Raw genomic sequence first — 22823 nt, 5'->3', positions numbered from 1 at the left:
CACCCCTCTTTAAGACACGCCAACCATACATACAGATTACAAATTACTGCAACAAAAACAGCCACACACACAAACGGTGTCTCCTTTGCATGCATTATGCAAGCGCACGTGTCGGCAATCCAGCTGAGAGCTATCTCTGCCAATACCAACCTAACCTTGCCCTGTGGTCAACACATTCATTTGGTAATGCATCGGGATAAAACTGCACTGTTAGCACTCTGCGCGCAGTGGCAGACGTTTTCGCAGAGGCTCTTAAGATGGATTTAATCAGATATGCGCATACACTGAATATTCAAAGCCATTTGCAGCGGTCAAGAAATGTGTTCTTTCTCCTCCGAGCACCTGGGTGAACACATCCGGAGACGATGATGGTTTCCCACTTAAGCCGTACTTAAATACAGTGTTGTGGTTCATTTATGTGGCTGGATGTTTTATTTCGGAACAAATGCAAAGTAGTGGAAAGGAAAAAGAGAATTTTTGGCCTTTAAAGGATGTTTTTTAACGTTTCATTATGTTACAGTTTGATATTAGTTTTATTTGATCAATAGCTGCTAAAATAACACTCTAGTAGGAAACAATGCATCTTGTTCCATCCAGTGTGTTGTCTCTGTATTCAGGGAAGGTTGGGAGACTAAGCCCCCACGCCGCTCTCGCACTCTCCCGCCTGACAAAAGCTTGGAGAGAATGTGCGGGTTGGGCCAGACGCTCGGTGCCACCGCTACTCGAGGGGCTCGCCATCTGTCCACTGGCACCGGCACATCAGAGTGGCACGGGCAGCGGGGAAAAAGGGGGGACTGAGCCGGAGAACGTTAGCAAACAGATGCGGGCAGATTGTGGATTAGGATCCTTCCTTAGATAATACCAAATGACATCTGATCACAGATCTCTCCCTGCGGAATGCTAGATGGTGGCATTCCCTCGAGGGGTTAACCATGCGAGAGATGAATGGAGGGTTTTCACACATTCGCTGCCTGGGAATCGTGGAGCAGGTGTGGGAGCGTGTGGTGGTGTTGTTTGGTTTTGTTTTTTATTTTTTATTTATGAAGCCTACTGTGTGTGTGTGTGTGTGTGTTTGTCCAGGGACTTCTATTTTAGTGGTGCCATCATTTAAAACTGCTCTAAAAAGTCAAGTTATTAGATGACTATTATAAGTTATTTTATAGTAATTAAATAATATAATTATCATTCATAGTTTGGAATTAAAACAGTGTACAATGATTCCAGTGTTCCAATTAAATTAAAATGAATCGGCTTTTCCTCTGTTTAAGAAAATAAATAAATAAAAAGAAGCTCTGACAGCAGCAGAGCTTGATGCAGTGCAAGTCATGGTCTCTGTCTGTCTGTCACACAGACAGACAGAGACCACGTTTAATAAAAAGCGTAACTCTCTCGCCATACGTGTGTGACTTGCTTCCCTTTTCCTACCAAGCCCAGCGACAAACGGCTGCAACTAAACACGTAAAAGTGTCGGTAAGCCTCACAGATCCCACACAATAAACATCCCCACAGCCAGATGAGGACAATGACAGAGTGTTCGGTGAAAGTGTTTAGTCCTGAGAAACTTGGCCCGGCGTCGGCCCGCTTCGCCGGGCCAGACCCCGGGCCGTTAAAATCAAACCACAGAAAACAAAAACAACCGTGACAAGCAGAAGCATGATGAATCAATTGGAGGACTGTTTAGAGTTCCTTAAGCTGACGAGAACACTCATCTCGATATAGATATGGTATTCTTCTTTACATTTTAAGCAACTGTCTCTCTACACTTTCCTACCGGGCAAGTCCAAAGATTTGATATGTTTGTCTTTGCTAGGCCTGAAATACTTTCTGTTTCGTCTTGGTAGTGCGACAGGATCACACAAGTATGTTTTAGGATAATTGGCTAATTAGAAATTATCAAGAAACTGTATTTTTTAAAATCAATTATCATACTGTATATATATATCAGGCTGATTTAGCCCTCTGGGGGCAAGGCTTTGGACAAAATTCGGCTGCTCGGCTCTGATCAGACTGCTGCTGTCTTGTGCGTGTAGACACTTTGTGCCTCACTGAAAGAAATAGCAAGGCTACACGAAAATGTGGAAGACAAACTGCGCGACATCAGCCAAGTGAATCCTCCCTCTCCTCCTCCTCCTCCTCCTCTTCCTCCTCCTTCCGAGTGGAATAAAATCATCCCATGACTGCTAACAAATATCAACCGATATCGTTTGCCTACTCTGAATTTAGGAAAAATGGGAGAGCAAATGGGGAGCAAGAAAGGCATAGAGCGAAAAAGAAAGAAAGGAGTGAGGAAACAGAGGCCAGCTTTGTCATTTTCACTAAACATTAAAAAAAATGAAATAAAAAAAACGAGCTGAGGAGAAACCCAGCGATCATTATGTAGCCGCGTGCAGATGCATTCAATTAGTTGTGGTTGGAGAAGCCTTGGCCTGAGACCAGCGCTTTCAATAAGATGGGGTGGGGGAGAGCACTGTCTGCCGTCCGACAACACCGCAACACTCGCAAACACTCTCACGTACGCACACACAGACACACACACACAGGGAGACCACATCTGCCCTAGGACTGCTGTTGGGGCAACCGCGTGACGCCAACGCTAAATATTCAGCTTGTGTGTCGTAAATGAGTGTGCTGATTACATGTGGTATGTGTGTATGTGAGTGTTTTCTAAAGTAATGTCTGAAGGAAACACAGCTGAGCACATTACACTCTCGAAGACACCCACATGTCCCATCCGTCTTGTGAGTGGTGGCCACACGATGACAATGGATTTCCTGACTTACTTGAAAGAAACCGAAGGAATTCGATGCCTTTCTTTATGCTAGACTGTAGGTTTTAAACCCTCACACACACTCAAAATGATATTTTATATAATAAACACTACTACAGATTCAAGAGAAAATGTAATAGAGCTGTTTTTTTTTTTTTTTAGATACATCTGCATGGATTACTGAGAGGTGAATTCTACACTGCTTACGTGTATTTCTTAAAAAAAATTGCAATATAAAATGGATATAATCTACTCAAATTCAGCTTGTGGATTAACTGGGAATATTAAATTGTAGATCATTTAGGATCTTTCAAACACTCCATCAGAAGTGTTAATACTAAAACAGCTAACAGCTGTAAAAAAAACAGAACTGCATCGAATTGAAAGCAAAATATATATTTGATTATCACTAAAACCTGCCATTTTTCGGCTGTGTGAAGGCTCAATCGTTTTGAGGTCTGAAAACCGTGTTGATGTTTTATGCCAGTAGTTGAATGCTATGCTTGACCTCAGCCTATGAGTGCTCTGATCTGATCTAGAAGCGCCTGGAGGATCAAATTCAGAGTGCGACAGGTTTTTGCAGAGAGCAGGGATTTCACATCTGATGTTCGGGGAGATGGGGGACAGAAAATGAAGGGATAAGAGGAGCAGGTGAGGTGAGTTCTGGAGGGGGGGGGGGGGGGATAGATCTCACCTGTTGCTGGTGGAGGAAGGCTGGATCTCTTGGGCTCAGGCCTACAAAACGGTTAGCCGTCGGGGTGCCAGGGGCTGAGTAGCCTGGGTAACATGCCATCACAAAAATACAAATACATGCTTGCATTACAATTTGCATTTCAGGAATTCACACGGAGCTGTTGCTTTTATCCACATTGGCTTACCATCAGTCATTTGACAACATTACAAACAACCAACAGTGAAGTGCATGTGGAGTCTCACAACGTTCAACTTTGGGCACACTCCCATTCTTCAGCCATTTGGACATTTTTTCGACAAGCATGCGATCGTTTTTCGTAAATACTATTTGGCTATTGCTGTAATGTTTTTTTTAATCATTTGAATGTTTTTTCATAGATGTTTTGCAGATGTATTTTACACTTAAGATGTTTGAGAATGTCACATATAGTTAAAGAGCAACTTAACACCAGCTGAAAATGTTGCTGCATTGACGAAGATGTTTACTCAAGGTGTGCAGTAGGTAATGGGTATGGGTTATCAATACAGGATGCTACGGACTCACCTTCTGTAGATGTGGTGATGGGCTTGGTGTCTGGCATGGAGAGCGAGACGGGTCGCACAGCGCCGTGGTGTGGGGAGGGAGCCAGAACTGGGGTGAAGTGGCCTGGGACCTTTCCGACCTGACTGCTGTTAGGCTGCAGTTGGGGTACAGACAAGACACTGTTCAACACGAGCGCTTGATTTTATAGAATGATTTATTCATGCAAAACATGCGGAGTGGCTTGCTCCATCTCTGGGGTTAAGCAGCTTTTGTCGTGAAAACTTAAATATTAATATCTGCTTATGTTTTCAAGAATAAAAAAACATACTAAAACAGGTATGGTGAATTAAGCTGAAGGTGCTCCAAAAGCAAGAACTGCCTATAGGAGGAAAGGCAAACTGTGTCCAGTCACTTGTGTGTACAAGCTCCTGTTTGCTTGTAAATGTGCAGTCGGGCCGATCTCAATAAAACAATACAAGCATGTAACAAACAACACTTTTCCAAAACGGTTAGCACTAAAGGAACTGAATGTCCGAGCCTTGTTTCTGGGGCAGTTAGTTCCTCTTAACTGCTTGGTTTTGTCCTCACAATATCAACAACAAAAGGTGACTAGACCGCTCACTCTTGCACTTAATGCTCCATCTGAGGAAAAGATTTGAAGTACTTTCAGTCGCTGTATTGTCACAGTTATTACTAAAACTCTGGTAGGGGGGCAAGAGCAACAATAGATCGTCAGTCACTGACGATGGATTTCCTACATGATTTTAAACAATGATTTTAATGGCTGCTCATAAATGAAGTTTAGGAGGACTCGGGGCATGAAAAGACTGAGAGAGCTGTGGAGGGACCTGTTACAATGGCGTGAATGTGCGAGTACAGAGAGCGAGGCAGCGACACTATATATATAGAGAAAGAAATAAAGGAAGCTAGTGTGGAGCTACTCTTTGCAGACGGCAGGAGACTGTCTGGGGTGTTCATTTCAGGGCCGCCCCATGTTCAAAACTCAAACAGGCCTTTTTGAAAAAGAATTGTGTCCACAGGGTTCCCTTCCACGTGAATAGAATGTTTAATTAGAGTGTAATATAATCTGCGTTAAAGCAAGCATAAAAACATTCTGGCACTCAGCCATGGGATTATAAGCGCTGTTATTTGCTGAGCCCCCCCCCCGCCCCAACTGGTCTTCCAGCGTTCTCTCTTCCCTACCGGACCCCTACCTCACTAGCCCGCCACTAACCCCCTCTTCTCCTTTCTCCAGCACCCCAGCAGAGGGCCAGTTAATTCTGCACAAGAGTCGAGGCCCCGGCAACGGCAAATATTTACAACCCTTATCATTCCCCGCGGTTTTTCTCCCCATACCCCTCTGGCCCGCTCCCTGCTCTGGAGATGGAGCCGTCTACGAGGCCTTTGTTTACAGTGAGAACAGCGGGGATATAAAACTCACATAAATATCACACGGCTCTCTCATCTATAGAGACGCCTGCTCTCTCTCCAACACACTGGCTGCAGTGAATGCCCAGAATATATAAGAGCCCTAAGCTATTTGATTTACTACGATGTCCTGATACAGTTTTATACGTCACGTGTGACTGCGACTTTTTTTATGTCGAGCTGTTTTTTTTTAGCACGACTACAAATATAAGGCAGAGAGCGTACTATAACCTTTGCCATGAGCATTTATATCAAACAGAAAACATATGCTTCTCTGTCACATAAAGTGGTCCGCAAAGTTCAGTCTGGGGTTGAAAAATGATTTAACTATGATTTAATTCACCGTGAATTAATCAAATTAGTTAACGCTTTGCTTCTGTGATTATAGGTTTCTGACCAATATTATAAATATATACTGTGGTCAGGTTTAAGAGTTGAAAATGTCTTATTTGGGGTTGGTAAAATGATTCTTCTTTTCAGACTTTCTGGAAAAAAGTGGTGAGAAAAAGCAGTTCATTCTAATGACAATGAATGACCAGGAGCAGGTTTCAGATAAAAGAAAAAACAACAACAAGCAAAACGGGATGATGTTTCTCGACTTACAAATAGTCCAAAGAGGCAGTAATGAAATAATGACAAATGCATGCTGTAATTTATCTTAGGTCAGATGGGAATAGAGCCGAACAAGATAACAAAAGACTACTTCAGGCCACGAAACTCTTGCCAAACCAGCCTCCCGATGTCTGGCCAACAAACACGGCTTCTTCAAAGACGAAAAAGAAATCACTGACCTGGCTGCTCTGCGGGCTGGACGGGTCGTATGACGGCACGTAGCTCTTGAGGGTATCGGCTGGGTTGAGGTGGGGCGGGTAGCGGATGGTGGTGTGCGAGAAGTAGGGCGACGGCGCCGGGGGCAAGATAGCCGAGGCTGAGAACTGCAGGGGCGAGTGTGGAGGGGGGCTCCTCGTCGATATAACTGCAAGAGAGACGGACAGAGGAGTTGAGAGGATGATGAAGATTGAGTGTTTGTGAGGGTTAAGATAAAGCGATCATCATTGATCTGAGAGGGTAAATGAAGTATCGACATCGATTTTTTTTCCCAACCGTGTTTATGAGGGAATAGTCCATTACAACTCCAGATTTAGCGAGAGAGAGAGAGCTGGTGGTTAAAGTCGGCGGTAACTCACCACTGTGTCCTACACCTGTTAGTCCTGGGTGATGAGGCTGAGAGAAAGTGCTGAGTCGTGGTGAGGAGTCCTGCGGGGAGGTGGGGCTGAACAGCGGCTTCTCTGGCTTCTTCATGGTTGGAGAGGACATGTCTGCTTGTGGGAAAAACACACACACAAGCACACACAAACAAATGACTGCATGCTCAAGGTCAGGACGTTTCCACATGCCTTATTGATTATCTAGGCTCTTAAAAGTCTTTGATCCGTTCTTTCAGCATATTTGCACACGACCAGATGGCAGCAATATTTCCAGCTTCTGTGTCGTGTTTAACATTTCTTTACAGGAAAATGAAATAAAATGGCATCACTGGTGCACAGAAATAAACACTGCAACTTTTTTTTTTTGGCATAAATAGGCTGAAAATTAATCAAAACCTTTTCCCTCCAGCTTCCACTAATGCTTCCATTTCTCCACGAATGAAAGGAATTAAGTGCCAAAAATGAATTACGGTTGAAATTAAGCAGAATTTGATCTGCGTGGGATTAGTATTACCAAGTGGTCTTCAGCGAATGCAGTAGACAAAAATGGAACATGTATTTTGCAAAGTAGTGACGCACTGCAAAGGGTCAAAATCACTCATCATCACTGGAATCATAACAAATCACTGGACATCCCTAAGAAATACGAGTCCTGTGAAAATTCGGCTTTTGTCAAGTCTGAGCAGACAATTAAATCCAGTGATCGAATGCACAGTTGCAAAAGCAGCCGGTCGCTCAAATGGGATTGAGGAATTTCGAGACCCTCACGTAATCTTAAATAGAACATTACACTGTAACATCTGCTCGCCTCGGCCTTTACACGGTGTCTGACAAGCTGTACTGTAATTCCCCATGAATAATCCTGAAGGCTCTGCAGAAGACATGAAATGTGTTGAAAAAATGAGTGTCGGTTTATAAACTAAAAGTATGCGCACAAACTCTTAACGTTGCACAATATCGCTGCGCCACACTGTCATGAGCAATGTTCTGCTGTCACGGCGGTGCGTATTTTTTCAATTTTCCGTGTTAAGACAAGGTGTCTGAGGGGAACGTGATAACAAATATGCGAGATGAACATTCGTCAAGTGCTTTTCTGGTCTGTCACAGATTCCCCCCAAAAAATAAGCTCTATAAACCCTGTTGTTGGGTCATTCCCGTAGTATTAACCGCCCCTTTTCCCCTCCGAGGACATGGAAGGATCCACCCGAGTGACGGGTGAGAATTAGTCTTCTCCAGAGAAAGAGAGCGACAAAGGTGGCTGGAATTCAGGGGGATTTCCCAGTCTGAGGTTGCAAGAGGATACGGGCTTAAGTGCTTTCATTTTTGTGTCAGAGGGAGAAATGCCGAAGAGAAGATTGATCACTGCGAAATGTTTCCATGTATAAATAGGAAATATTTTCTGTGGTGAAGGTATTCAGCTTTTCCTCTCTTGTGCTAATTAAATCCTTCAGGGAATCGACTGCACTGCCTGGGGAAATTAAACTAAACAATTAATTACCAGAAATTACACTTTAAATAGTTTAAATAAAAAGTCCAAAGCTATTTTTTTTCTTTTTGCATTTAGCCCAGTTGTGAATGTGTACGTTCACATAAAAAAATCCTCAAAAAAAAGGTCTTAATTCATGCAGTACTTTCCCTAATGAAAGAAAAGAGAGAAACAAGTTCTACTTCTACATGGAGAGGTTTTGTCGAACGACAACCTTGTGCGAGAAATGACCGCTTGGCACTCGAGAGGCCTCATATGGGTTTAATATCACCCCACTTCTCATTTATTCTCTCCTGACAGAATAATGGCTGTCTTTGGAGAGTTTCCTACCCACTGCTTTCCCTTTCTCCTCGCCCCAAAGCGTCTAAGTTTACGTAGAGCAATACTCTCAGGCCTTGTGCAAAGGGACAGGCTACATTTTCCCGTAGCCACATTGGGCTGTGGTTGAATCCCACCAGTGCTGTGTCTCTCCTGTGCCAGCTGGTGTTTTCCTCTCTCAGCCTATTATATTGAAATAAAAAACGAGGACTTGGTAGAGAAAGTTTTTACAAAGTTAAAACTAAAACCACAGTAAGAGGAAAAAAGGTGGGACATTTTATTTCTAATCACTTAGTCCAACAAAACGTTTCCTACCACCCAGTAAAATCCAGAGGCAGTGCGGGCAGCAGAGTGTAGAGAGAAGTCAGCAGAGAGTGAGAATGATCCGGAAACACGGGACAGTGAGGCCTTAATTAAAAGGGTGACGGGCTCTGCTCTGCACCAGGAGACAACGTAATGAGACATGCAAGCTGTCCCGCGAGGATCTCGCTTTCTCTCGCACGCAGAAACGAGCACGAAGGACAGCTTGTTTCTCGCTACACGCGGCTGTCCCTTTTCTTTTTCTTTTTTTCTTTTTCCAGATCCAGTAAGCCCTACGCATGAGCTCATTAGGTGAGCTTTATTTCTTAATTCCCTTCCAACTAGTCCTGTGCCTTAAAGTTGGCACATGATCATCAAAACTCTACTGACGGGGAGATTCCTCTCAAGTTCAGCCAAGATCTACAGCCTGATTTCCTGATGAGAAGTCATCTGACACGTTTGCCCTGCAGGTCTAATAGCTCGACATGATGTTTGTAAGAAGGCATTCCTCTATCAACGCCACCCAAAAAGTGTTTCAGCTCTCCGCATATGAAGAAAAATGATACACCCAACATTTGAACACTCACAACTTTGCACTCGTATGAATGTAAAACCTCGATGTATCAGCCATTAAAATGACCGGAGTGCCGTTACGCAAGTTGTGAACTTCAGCTGAAACAGTTTGTTCTCAGATTCTCTGCATTCTGGGATCCAATGTTTGTCTTGTGTAAGCGACAGGTGTGAGCGAGCAGATTTACATTCAGACAGCGGTTCAAATGGGTTCAAACACTTATATGACTGCCAATGCCTGGGGCTATCTCTGTCATGGTATGTATTTTAAGAGGGTGGAACCGGTTCATGTGCAGAGAAACCAGATGCAGTTCGTCCGCAACGAAACGGCTGGCGGCATTGATGTACAATGGCTTATGACAAGGCTGAGCGTTAAAGGGAGTTCAGCTGTTCAAAAGCGTCGTGAGGTGTTTGCTTTGATCAAATCTATTTGCATGCGATGAGGGCGAAACGGGTAATGCTCTCCTACCCCTTGTTAAATCCTGTCAACATGCTGCCGCGCAGCGGCGAACTGTGCAAGAGCCTGTAGTCGCACAAGGGCTGTTCCCCGACTCTGTGTAACCCGTATGTGTAACTGTGTGAATGCGTTGGAGGGTGTTACTGACAAAGTACATCCAAGCCTGATAAAAAAGATAAAGGTGGTCAAATAAGAACAGGAAAATCACCTCCTTCTCTATCATGCCAGTTGGCCCGACTGCTGGCTGGCGAGCTGGGTGACGAGTAAAAGTCAGGTCCTGTCGGGCTGGTGTCCATGTTCTCCTCCATGTTGACGGTTTTGGGCCTTTTGCTGTGGGACACGGCCAATTTCATAGTTTAGCAGAGCCAGTCATTTTTTTGGCATTATGACTTTCAAGATCACAAAATCAAAGGAGAGTTTGACATTTTGAGAAATACACATGTTCATGGTGCTGCCAAGAGTTAGACAAGAGGATTGATACCACTCCCATATGTGTGTGCTAAAGATGAAGCTAGTGCCAGGAGATGGTTAGCTTAGCTTAGCATTAATACTAGGAGCCATATTTCTTCTGTATTGATAATAATCCACAATGTCACTGCTATAATAGAAAGTCTTTTCCTCCCCCAACTTTGCCCAAAAAGGGCTTCGTCGCTGTAACTTCCACTGACCTGCCAGGAGGGGAGGACAGGGAGCGGTGCAGCCCCACGCTGGAGTTCAGGTCATGATAGTAGGGCTGGCTGGGCATGTCGGCCATGGAGAAGTTTACCGCAGCACCGTGGGTGATGGGCACTGCAGAGGACACAGAGAAAACAAAGAGAGACAGTTACTCTGTAATCACTTGCAAAGAGGGAGTCCAGTATCAGCAGTGTTGTCAGACTGAGTGCTGCGTCTTTCCCTCTACTCGCATCTAGAGGCGCACAATTAATTGCACGATAGCTTGACTGACTGTTATTGACGCTTAGTGTTTGGAGGCCCTGTGTATCAAATTAAGCGCTCCCCATTCACAGGTTAACTGTCTGACCATCACAGGCATTTCTGCTGAGCACTCTGATTAACAAGTCAATGCTTCCCAACGCGCTTGTTGCTGCAGGTAAGGACATTTTCACGAGAATGTTTACAGCAGCTAAGTTTTATATGTGGCACTAAGAAGACACACTGAATATACATTAAATATTTAGACATACAGCAGGAATACAACTGTGTTGTATAGCTAATAGCACCAAAAGAAGGCCTTTTTGTTGTCAAAACTGAATTCGCAATCGTCAACATTTTTTCTTCTCTTCTCTACAGTCCAGTGCAACACTCAGCAGTTTCCTCACATAGTGATTTACAGTGGGGAAAGGTGTTGTTTTTCTCACTGCGGTCAAGGTGAGGGATATTGTTTCAAGGGAGGCCGCGCCAGTGTTTACAGAACAAAAGGAGTTCACCACCCATCGTCACTCTCTCTCTCTCTCTCCTCTGTCTCCCACACGCCTCTCGCTCTTCAGCGTGTGGCCCGCGAGGCCGCCTGCGGCTCGAGCGGTTGGTTGGTTGGTTAGGAGTCGATGAGAGGATGGAGTGTGTGGCGCCGTCTGTTGTGGTCTGAGGTTCACCACTGGCACGATCCCTCCGCCAGCCTCCGCCCTGGCAGCCCACTGTAGCCCTGGCAAAGGCCCCTACCCGCTGCTGCCCATACCGAGCTGCCTGTGGAGGAATGCATCCGGCCCGAGGACGCCGAATACAAGACCATTGTTTTGGTTTTTTTCTTGTTTTCATTCATGGATGAGGATACCCCCAACCACTTCTGTCTGAGCTGGTTTCTCTTTACTGTCTCTCTTCTTGGCACTTGGCTGCCCTGCCTGTCATCTCATTTAAGACGATAAAAAAAAACTGTAAATGAAACAATGATGCAGCGTTTGCCCCGCAGTGCTTCTTTTAGCGGAGTACCTTGTCTTTCTGTATGAGGGGAAAATGTAATGTTTCATCTGCCTGTGCATGTCCACATTTTCAGTTAACAAAATGTCTTTACACTTGCAGTGGAGGCTCCTGTTGTATTAATGAGTGTCCCCGTCGAAATGCTGGATTCCAAGTCAGCCTTGAACTCCGCAGCCCCCTTTGATGGACTTCAAAGAATGTCTCAGCGGCCCGGAGAGTCGGGAGAGAGGCGCGATGACGGACGAGCGGCTGCTGCTTAGATATCTTCCCAGGGAGTGACCGGCTGAGTGAGTGACAATTCCTGTGTGTCCGTCGACCTTTTTAAAATTCCAGCTCGACTTCAGTTGGCTTTAGTGAAACCGGGCTCGGTCACATGAGAGCAAAGACCCCAGCGCAAGCAGCCATCTGGTCAGGGGGCAAATTAAACGCTAAACACAAACACAGCCTTTCAAAGGACAGTCAGTCTCAGAGCATCGAAATGAGTAGGTTCTGCCTTTCAGAGCTTGATGTATGAGACAGCAGAGACAACCTGGTCCATGTTTCCTACATCAGAAACACTTTGACACGCCAGGTGAACGGAAACAAAGGTCCACTTTAAACACTATTTGCTGCTCTAAATACGTTAACATGTGAATGACCAAAGCAAAATTTCACAATCACAATCGTGATCATCAAAATAGTTGCCAAATAACTCTCTGTAGACTAACCTGACTTATTTCAAACCCACTCTAAACCTACTTTAGACCGCAGCACTGAACAGGAATGACACCACTCTGAGTCTTACATGAGATGGGAATAGACTGGTACATACACAGACAGCATGACACCGGTATGTTCCTCTTAAACACAGGTTACTGGGGGTGACTGGAGTCTTTGTGCACCGGCAGGCATGTTCCAGATCTAAAGTACAGGAAAAGGACACCTTGGGGCGCCTTCAGTTATCAGAGGACTGCTGGAGGGACAACCGTTTAACGGCTTTGCGGAGGGCAGACATGTCTACACAGCTGCACACAGGCTCATACAGACGGACCGGACAAACTGGATTTGCCACACCACAGTTGTATTGTGGATTTCAGTGAATACACAGAGGTTGGGATTTGTAGAAAACGCTGCGAGTTACAGATTCTCTTTACATGTAAACACGCAAATACATCGGTCTGCGTTCGAGCAAAGCTAAGGCAGACCTAAAGGTGTTTGCAGCTACCTGGTTAGACCTCTTCTGAAGGCCGTGTGGGCGTGTACAGACTGTGATTGATTGACTTCTCCCTGACTCTCATTTTAACTAGGTTGCACCTGTTAGGACAGGGAAACTTACACCTTCAACATTCCTGTAAGTACATGGACTTTGTCCTGATGTGATTCCCAGCGAAGCGCCGCTTATCATCAATGTGAGCAGAGGTCTAATCAGTGATAAGTGGAGGAATACCTGAACACACCTGTGTGGGTGTGCAGGTTGCAACATGACAATATGACGGCGGCTACTGTATGTACTTACTTCTGGACACTCGCACCAGTTCTGTAACACTGAAGACTCCTGATTTGATGAAGCTGTCTTCCAAGTAGACTGCAGACACAGGGACATACAGAACATCATTATCACAGTCATGCTTTGTTATTCATTAAACACTTTCATACCAATTGAAAAATACACATAATGTGTTCTTTGAATGTGAAATCAACAGCAGCATTGAGGTCAATAGGTCCTCCAACTCTTCTCAATCATTCTGCTTCATTTTGTATGAAGATTGAAAAGGATCGGCCGTTTTGGTTTGTTAGATTTAGAAAAGAGCACAAAGGTCACACACGAACAAGTGGACAACTTCAAAGACGAGATAAATACGCAGGTACAGATCACCACACAGGGATTTCAACCCATTTAAAAAAATGGTAAAAAGGAGAATTCATCAGTTTTATACCACATCAAGTATTTTTCACGCTTTCACGTCTTTCTGTAGTCTTAGGGTCTTAGTTTCCATGAGATTTGAGCTGTGGATTGTTGACTTGAAAATGAGTGCGTTATGAAAAAAGAAAAATCAGTTACTGTGCTGTACCTTTTCAGTTGAAGTGTTCAAACAAACAGCAGCAAGTCTATGTGTACGGTGTGGTTAAGAGTGACAGGACAGGTGTGTGGGGAGGAGGGAGTGACATTCTTGCTGCTGAGAGCACAATGAATGAGCCCACGCTGAGCCGCAGGCGCGGCCCATTCGATCAGATACACTAGCGAAACTTCATAACTGTCAATATTGACACCGTTACGCTAAGACGTATCACACCAATAAACATCCACCTTAAAAAGTCATTAACTGCAGATTCATGATTATATTCATGATTATTATTTTCCGAAAAGTATTTTTTGACCGTGTCAAAGTGTATTATTATTTTCTGAAAAGTATTTTTTTTGACCAAGTAATTATAATGTATATTGTTTGCAGTGTTCTGTATGACCTGCCCAGGACTGAGCAACACTAACCAGAGGCTATAGGTCAAACACGTAAAATAGCCAGACAAGTTATTGACACCCAAATGACCCAAGCTGGGCTTTGATGCAATGCCAAGGGCACACTGTCCCGTGCCAGAAAGATAGGCGGGCGGACTCGGTTGGCACCTACAAAGCCTCATGCCTCCAGTGAGCCAACGGCTTTCGCAGGGGACCATGCCACTGCCCGGGGGCCTCCGAGGCTTGAGTCATTGGCTCGCTAGCATGTTTTCCTTGGCACGTGAATCGGCGGAACCAGCTCTTGAGGTAGACAACTAATTATACTTCTCAAACTATTTTCATTCCAATGTTGTGACGACACAGCGCAGGTCAGTCCAAGGGAACGGCTGCGCTGATGGAGAATATTCCCTACAGCTGGCTCACCACGACACACTCAGCTGCCAGCCGAAAGGTGCAATCTGCTGCAATGTTTTCACTCCAGTCTCTTTTTCTTTTTTTTGTTTCACGCCGTTTTGGATGTTGCCACTCGGATGATGACGATTCAAATGTAATGATCCAATTAAATTTTCTTTTTGTTGTTGTTTCAAAGGTATTACATGGTATGAACCTAAGGCAGTACAGTACAGTTTTGTTTGGGGTTGTTTTTCGACAGTAAGGGATTTGCTATTTTGACTGCAAGTCACTGAGTTCACGGCAGATCAACACTATTGAAATTAGGTAAGCGACGGTGTACATAGGCCGCTGTACAGAGGGCAAGCTGCAGAGGAACAATAGAGCGATGACAGGAGGGAGGAGGGAGGATGACTGGTACTGTACATACCTGGAAGAGGGTTCTTGCCTGGCTCATTGTTACTGGGACTTCCTGACTGCCGCGAGTCTGCAAACACACAGAGAGACGGGAGGGAGGGGGGGGGGGCTTAGTAAAGCAGGAGGAGATCTTACTGAAACACTGGTTTCATGTCAGCATTGATTATTTCCAGCAAATGTCACCTGGTGGCTGGGTGAGGAGACTATCCTGTAACTTGTAATTAAAAAATAAGTGAATCAGAACTTTAATCTGATTTACAGTTTGTCTCTCAACAGCCACAAACTCACTGAGGTCAATTCAAATTAAGGAACAACTTCTGTCAAGACACTCAAAAAGACAAAGTGCATTTCAGGGGACTCAGGACTTCCTGATGCATTAATGTTTTTCCTTATCTAGCAGTCAAGGCGAGCATACCCACTGTACATTAAACAAGACAGTTCTGTTTGAACAGCATTATCATTAATGGGAAGGCAGACCGAAGAAAAGAACTCTCTGTCTGACACTGGATAGCCTAAAAGTTTTTTACCAGCAGACCTCTGGGTAATTTTTCAAAGGGGCTAAGGGAGTGTTGGGGGGGGGGGGGTGCAGAATGTGTTCGGTCCTGCTGTGCAAGGTACGAGCACAGAACAAAACGTGGAGAGAGGACAGGAGGGGCGGGGAATTACGAGGAAACATGAGTGGAATTCTTTCCATCGGGTACAGCGTGCAGACTTTGGTATGAGATGGCCTGGACTGACGTAGTTTACCTCGAAGCTTGCTGCCCTGGTTGATGACTGACAAGGCAAATGAGCCTTTTTTTTTCATTTTATATCACGCAACTGCAAAAGTTGTGAAACATCAAAATGAACTGTATTCATCAGAGTCAGATATCAATCTGTGCGTACTTTGCGTTGTATGTTTCGTGTTGGGAGGAAAAACTGACTGAAAGTAGCACTGAACTACTGCCGTGCCAAACAGTGCCAGACAGCGTCTGAGTGGACCCCCATAATGACCCAAACTGGCCAAAGCCCACACACGCCCTGAGACGGAGAGGGCCCAATGAGAACCAGAAGGGAGAGTGTCCTCTACGTCTTTAACGTGATAGAGCCGAGACAAGAAGCTAGGGACAGTGAACTCAGATACCCTCGCCTTGCAACAACACCCCTTTTCCTGCCGCAGCTCTCATGAGCCGTGTTACGGAGGCAACGGAGAGAGGGAAGGAGAGGTGGGGTGGGAGAGAGAGAAGAAAAGTAGTTGAAAGATTTATCCCTTACTTGTTCTCTCTCTGTGTCTCTCTCCCTCTCTCTCTCTTGTTCCCCCCTCTCCTAAATTTGACTATTAAACAGCGCTGCAAAAACAGAATGTTCTTGGCCGAAGCTCAACAATGACAAAGTAGGGAGGGAACAGGACCATACGTTAAGAAGAAAATAAAAAAAATCCCCTCTTTCCAGTACTCTTAGCCCTAAAAACGTACAAGTAACGTAGAAGTTATAGTCTCACAATGCACCTCCACTCTGCTTTCTAAAAAACATATGGATGACTTATGCCTTCCCATCGTGAAGTCCCACATTTTTTATATGGGATCTCTGTCAAATCTGTCATGTGCACACGTAGAAAAGTTGTAATATTTAAAGCAGATAGGGCTGCAACTAAGGATTATTTTCTACAAGAGAAAGTAATGAAATACGCCCGTCAAACTCCAAAACGGCAAAAATAATCAAATATATAAAACAGAGAGAAGTTGCAAATTTGAGAAGCTGAAGTGACAAAACTATTTGCATTCATCTTCAAAAAATCTCTTCATCAAATAATCAATTATCAAAATTATTTAATCGTGTCCATAATAAAATCCATATCATTGCAAGTTGTACACTCTTGAACAACATGTTCAAGATGTTGTCTGGTCCCAGCAAAGTTTGCCTTGTCCCCCCCCCCCCCACCACCACACACACAGACAGTGTGCAAAGCAGCTTTTGTGAGCGGACGGAGGTTTGTGTGGATTTGGCACAGCACACGTCCATAAAGTGATTGCAGGGAGCTCAGTGGCCTTGTCTCCCTGTCTTCTCCCCCCCGCCCCCCCGCCATGCCACTCTCGGAGTCATCCATCAGTCTCGTTACGACTGCCAAGTCTGCGCTCGCGCCCCGAGAACTGCTGAGTGGGAGAGAAACGAGGCCAGGGGAGAGGAAAAAGAGCACCGGAGAGTGGAGATGAGGTAAACGCTGAAAAGGTGGCGAGGGGAGAGAAGGAGCAAAGAAGGTGGAGGCGGGAGAGGTTAGATCGGATCAGAGTTCTGTGTTTTTGGTTGTTGTTGTTTTTTTTTCCCCCTTCTTCGAGGGCGGAACAGGCAACCATGACAAAAAGAGCAGATGGTGGCGGCAATTAGAGATCCCAGGCAGCATCTTCCAGCATGAGGCCCCACTGTAGCACCAGGAGAGACCACCTGGATGACTCAAGGTGGGATGCGAGCATATGGCGCATCTGCCAGGCCTGCACCGGAGCTGGAAACACCTCCCCTATTGCATTACATTCTACCTTTGACCCGAAAAGGGCAGCTTCATGCTCCTTCATCTTCTTTCAGGGTGATTATGACATTGTTTAGAGCAGCGCTTGCACATTTGTCAGGCCGCAAGTGTGCTGTTTATATTTACTTCACTTTTTTTTTCTTTTACATTTATCACTTTTGTCCCTCAACAGGTATAAAGCCTCAAATAAAAATAATTCTGGATTTAAAAGCGTATAAACTGCCTGCAATTTAAAAATAATATGCAGTACATTAAAGTGTCTGAGATAAAGTAAAGAAGTGGCACATTTGGTGTCCGTATCTAAAAGGTGTCCTGTGCAGAACCCCAGCCAATCCGATAGTCTTCAAATAAACAGTAGTGTAACCTGTAAATAAACAGTTTTGCGGTCGAGGAGGCTGGGATTTGCCCTGGGAGCTTGGCAGGCCTCGATCACAGGGCTAGACACCACACACACACACACACACACACATACATACACACACTCACGCCCTCTCACACACATACACATCAACACGCACGTACGCACGCGGCCCTTTTCCAAAAACAACATTTCTTGGCACCCTCCGTCCCTGCCACTTGTTTAAATAAACAAACTGGTTCATGAAGGAAGAGAGAAAAAAAACAGCACCACATATATGAATCAGATTATCTGCAGTTACTCAGCAAAAACAAACAAGAAATGCAAGGGAAAAAAGTAGCAGAGAGGGCTTGTGGGTATTTGGGACGTGTCCACGAGTTCTTACACCTTCTTGTCCAGTGGGATACTTATCATACCACTGTAACGATTAGGGCAATTAGGGGTAATGGCAACAGAAATCTGGCTCTGCAAGAATGTTTCTCAGTGCTTTTGAGGGTTCTTCCTCACGCCCATGTGTGTTACTCACCTGGATTTTATGATCACTAAAACACTCACACACACTTTCTCCTAACACACCCTCTCATTTTTTGGCATCATACCCATTCTTCTCCCACTAAATTGCGGAACACACATGCACACACACACAGTGTGGATTAAATTAGCCACATAGTTTGGGAAACTTTCTCTTTTTTATTCTTTTTTTTACAGTGGCGGCGCACGCTCCTAGCCTGCAAACACTTGCAGACACGTACATATATCCTCCGGAAAAAAGAAGAAGAAAAAACAGTGCGCACGCGCGACACGCACACCCTGCAGATGCATACCGCTGTCGACATTTCAGGAGGAGAAGCCTGTCTGGCAGCCATTTTATGCCGAGCGGGGTTCTGTGCACATGTATAGCACTCTGGCTGCCAGAGGCAATGGGTCCCGAGCCAAGACACATTTCAGCAGCCTGGGGAGGCTGAGGGGAGGGGAGGAGAGGTGGAGAGGGGTGGAACTCCGGGAGAACTGGGGAAACAGAGAGAGGGGCAGAAAATATCGACCTAATTACGGAGCAGCTCCGATGCGTAATGTTTCGACAATACAGCTGCTCCTGAGTAAATATTTGATGTGGCCGAGCAGACTTTCTGCTCAGTGTCGTCCTGCTTTTCTTTCCCTTCCTGCTGCAGGAGACCAGTTTGTCCTTCCTTGGAACTGCACGGGCGAAATATGTCTGTGTGGGTGTGTGTGTGTGTTTGTTTGTGTGTGTGTGTGTGTGTGTGTTGCACACGGGGTCATGCAAGTCTTGACAGTGTGCGCAAATGACTGTACATGTGCCGGTGTGGAATGTGTGTGTACTTTGTCCCGTGTCCTCCTCTGCTCCTGGTTTCTATCACTCATAGCTTTGCCGATGACCTCACGCCGCTCGGGCCGGCTTCCAGCAGCCGTCAGAACCTGCTCTCCTCTCCAGATCTCCCGTCTTTCTTCTCCTCACTATCTATCGCCGTCCCTGTGTCCTGCAACAGTATCCCTCCCCTATTGTATCTTTTCATACCCGCCTCGGCGTAGATCTACTGTTCAGTGTGTATCTATGACGATATCATCTTATCAGGCGATAAGTGCACACCATGTCTTCAAATTTCTCGATTATTTTTTCCCCTCATATCTCCTACTTTTTAACACTTACGTCTCTCTTTAATGTCTCCATCTGTGGTGGCACTCTCCCCCCACCGCCCCCTTGCCGCCTTTTTTAATACCCCCTCTCTCTCTATCTCTTTGTCTTTCTATCTCTCTCTTCTCTCCCTCCCTCACGCTTTGTTGTCTAAACAAAGTGGCCTTTATCGGGATGAGCCGCAACCCAAACAAGCCAAACAAAAGATATGGGCGAGGAAATCTGCCCGCAGAAGAGGGAGGATCTTAACGTGCCAGGCATTGTGTGCCAGCCTGCCAACTGGCGATGCCCCCCGCCGCCGCCGACCCCTCCCTGCACACACACACATACACATACACACACACCAAATTCTGGCATCTCAGCCCGCCCCCTCCTCACCCGGACCCATGCATGGCGTTCTGCAAAGGGCTGGCACCTGACCTGGCCGAAAGGAAAGTGATATTGGCGCCGAGGGTGAAGGGAAGACAGGCGCTGCAGCCGAATGGGACGCCATCTTGGGGTGGCATTGTCTCAGCGGTAACGATGAGCTGCAGCTAAGCAGTAAAAAATGAAATGTGGTGCAAATTCCTGCTATAACTATTTTATCTGTATTTGGTAGGGCTGGGTGTTGAACTCTAACACTCTTTGAGTACCTCTCTTCAACCTCTTCCACGCATAACTCTATTATCAGTGCACAGACAGATATGCATGGTATTGTATTCCCTTTGACAAACTGTGACTCCCTGTGTTCTCCCAATGGTGCCTATACACTGTGTGACACTGTGTGACACTGTAATGATTATCTCATAATTGGAACAAGGCAAGTATTTCTTATTGGCTTAAAGGAGCACCTAGTAATCCGGATAGCTACCCTATCGAATGACTGCCACTGACGGGGAATGCAGGTACAGTAGGATGAGTTACACACACACACACACACACACACACACACACACACAGACACAGACACAGACACACTCTCAGACGAAAAGCGAGAGAAAGGCAGATAGAAAGTGAGAGGGGCAAAGTTGAAACGTCTGCGAGAACAATGACATTTTGCCTTCTTTTCTCCGAGCCAGACACCACAGACTTGTTCAATAGAGCAGAAGGGGAGAGACACACACACACACACACACAGTAGGACTGTCAGGGTTTTGAGACTTATGGAATCAAGTGGGATCCCAGCCCAGACAAGAACAATGAGGAGCCATACAGTGTATGTGTGTGCGGTTGACTGTGTGTGACCCGGCTCACTCGTACCTCTGTGTGCGTGTGTATCTCTCGATGTGTTCATTGCCACCTCGGCGTGAATGTGCGCGTGTGCGTGGAATCATCAGTGTGTGTTTGTTTCGAGTCGGCGCATACTAATGCCGGAGGAGAGCGGGCCCTCTTTTCTCTCCGCCGAGTCTCTGTGCCTTCTCCTCAGTAAACTCTCACGGCAGTGAAAAGAGGAGAGCATTTTAACCGAGCCGGCAGGACAACAGGCTCCTCATTGAGGTCACCAAACAGTGTGGACGGGGAGGGAGCGCATTCAGTGGCGAGTGGGCCTTGAACAAGGGACTGAATGCCCTGACGGATCATTAGCCACACCGGCCCCGGGAGAGGAGAAGGAAGAACCTGGCGAGCACAAAGGGGATACACAGCCACAAAACCAAGGATGCAGATGAGGGTTAACCCATCTAAATTCAACTTCCCCACCTTTTAATTTGAGAAATAAAGTTTACCCACCTCTACACGGACGCATATACCGTGCATAGAGACGCAGAATCAAAAGCAAGCTCCCAATGCTAGCTCTATAATGTTGTACTACACGTGGACACACACACACACGTTTAACCCACAGGCTGACACACCGCACATGCATGCACAGCCCGAGGCACACACCCAGCATCCCGCGGTGTGCGATGCAGTCAGCGTGCCGAGCTGCAGACAAACTACACAACAGCAACGCAACACAGTGGCTCATCTGTCCCATGAAAAATGAGCAGGCTGGCCTCCAGTCAGCACACTGTGCCCTGCTTAACGTTTCCACCTCCTCCCACTCTCTCTCTGTTCGTCCTTTTCTCACAATGTAGCCGTTCCTTTCGATTTTTTTTATTTTTATTACATTACTTTTTCTTCTTTTCCTCTTTCTGTATCCCTTTTCATTCTTTATATTCCTGTCACTTCCCTCTTAGCATGTTGCCCAAGATTTGTAATCTCCTTTGCGGCACCTGGAACCATCCATTGCATGAAGTGTTGCAGATTCTTTAATCAATTATTGGATCGACGGAAAAAAGGTTCCCTAAAATCGTCTTTTGAAATTAATTTACTCTGCAAAAATTACAAACGCTGGCTGGATTCAGTTTCTCAAATGTACATTTTTCTCAATTTTTATCTTTGCAAATTAAATATATTAGAAATTTGTGACAAAACAAGCTATTTGAAGGCTTCCGTTTGGGCTTTGGGAAGTTGTGATGGGCCTTTTTGACTATTTCCTGACAAACAACTAATTGATTTATTGAAAATATCAGTGAATCAAAAGATTCACTGACAAGAAATAATTCCTAAATCTAGTTACACTTTAAATGTTTAACTTATAACAGTTGCATAAATCTTCCGAAAGTGTGGTCTCATCATTCACAAGTTTAATCAGCGTCAAGTCTAGCCTGTGAGAAAAAAGAACTTCGCATCTGCGTTGAAACAATGGGCCCATCAATGACCAACCTCGGCATCTTTTTGGTATGCACCAAACAAACAATTAGCTTTGTTGCGGCGTAATTGACTGGCAGGACCGGGTGGCATTTACATTCGCCCGCTGTTGCCACCCTGCCATTCGGCGGGCCGGGATAAAAAAGAATAGGTCCATACGAGGGTGGAAGGTTGGCCACATCACTCTGGTTCGAAGACACCGCTTTTTTTTTTTTTTCACGGTGGCAAACTTCCAAGCAGGATCTTTTTTTTAAATGCACGGCTGTGGAGGAAGGAGGGAAGGGAGGGTGGAGTGAGGACGAGACTATAGATTTAATTATGCATGCATGTTTTCTCATTCATTCTAGTGGTGGGAAGGGGAGAGGGAGAGGGTAAGGGGGTGTGTGGTGGGAGGGTTGGGGGGAGACAGACCAATGACATTCCGTCGTTGTAGTCCTCCTCCTGCACACACACACACACACACACACACACACAAACACACACACACACACACAAGGAGCAGTCTGGGAGCGAGCCGGTATAGGCTAATGAGGTGACACTCACCGTCTGGAGACTAGCCAAAACAGTCCATTAACTCCTAGCCAGTAGTTAAGAGGAGAAGAAGGAGAAAGGTGGTGGTGGGGAGGGTGGAGAGGAGAAAAGAGGAGGTGGGTGAGGGAGGGCAAGCGGGTGAGGTGGGCGGCTAGCCGATGGGTTGGTAGGCGGAGCATGTGAGGGGGGGGGGGGGGGGGGG

General features: G+C 45.6%; 1 protein-coding gene across 6 annotated transcripts in view; it reads right to left on the bottom strand.

Moving 5' to 3' along the window:
• Positions 1-22823, bottom strand: part of LOC116385828 (nuclear factor 1 B-type-like) — a 64152-nt gene that overhangs the window by 10471 nt on the left and 30858 nt on the right. For 3 of the 6 annotated variants that reach the window (XM_031851576.1, XM_031851574.1, XM_031851578.1), the window contains 8 exons: positions 14922-14978; positions 13160-13228; positions 10419-10539; positions 9959-10080; positions 6599-6730; positions 6203-6387; positions 4005-4137; positions 3462-3562 (listed from right to left, as the gene is read on the bottom strand). In XM_031851576.1, coding sequence (XP_031707436.1) covers positions 3462-3562; positions 4005-4137; positions 6203-6387; positions 6599-6730; positions 9959-10080; positions 10419-10539; positions 13160-13228; positions 14922-14978 — 920 coding nt within the window. The remainder of the gene's footprint in view (positions 1-3461; positions 3563-4004; positions 4138-6202; positions 6388-6598; positions 6731-9958; positions 10081-10418; positions 10540-13159; positions 13229-14921; positions 14979-22823) is intronic. The other 3 variants (XM_031851580.1, XM_031851579.1, XM_031851577.1) reach the window with 2 other exon arrangements.

This window comes from Anarrhichthys ocellatus, unplaced genomic scaffold (assembly GCF_004355925.1).
Source record: "Anarrhichthys ocellatus isolate YVR2014 unplaced genomic scaffold, GSC_Weel_1.0 scaffold11, whole genome shotgun sequence".
Lineage (NCBI taxonomy): Eukaryota > Metazoa > Chordata > Actinopteri > Perciformes > Anarhichadidae > Anarrhichthys > Anarrhichthys ocellatus.
Note: the sequence above shows the minus strand (reverse complement) of the source record. Positions and strands in the feature narration are given on the sequence as shown.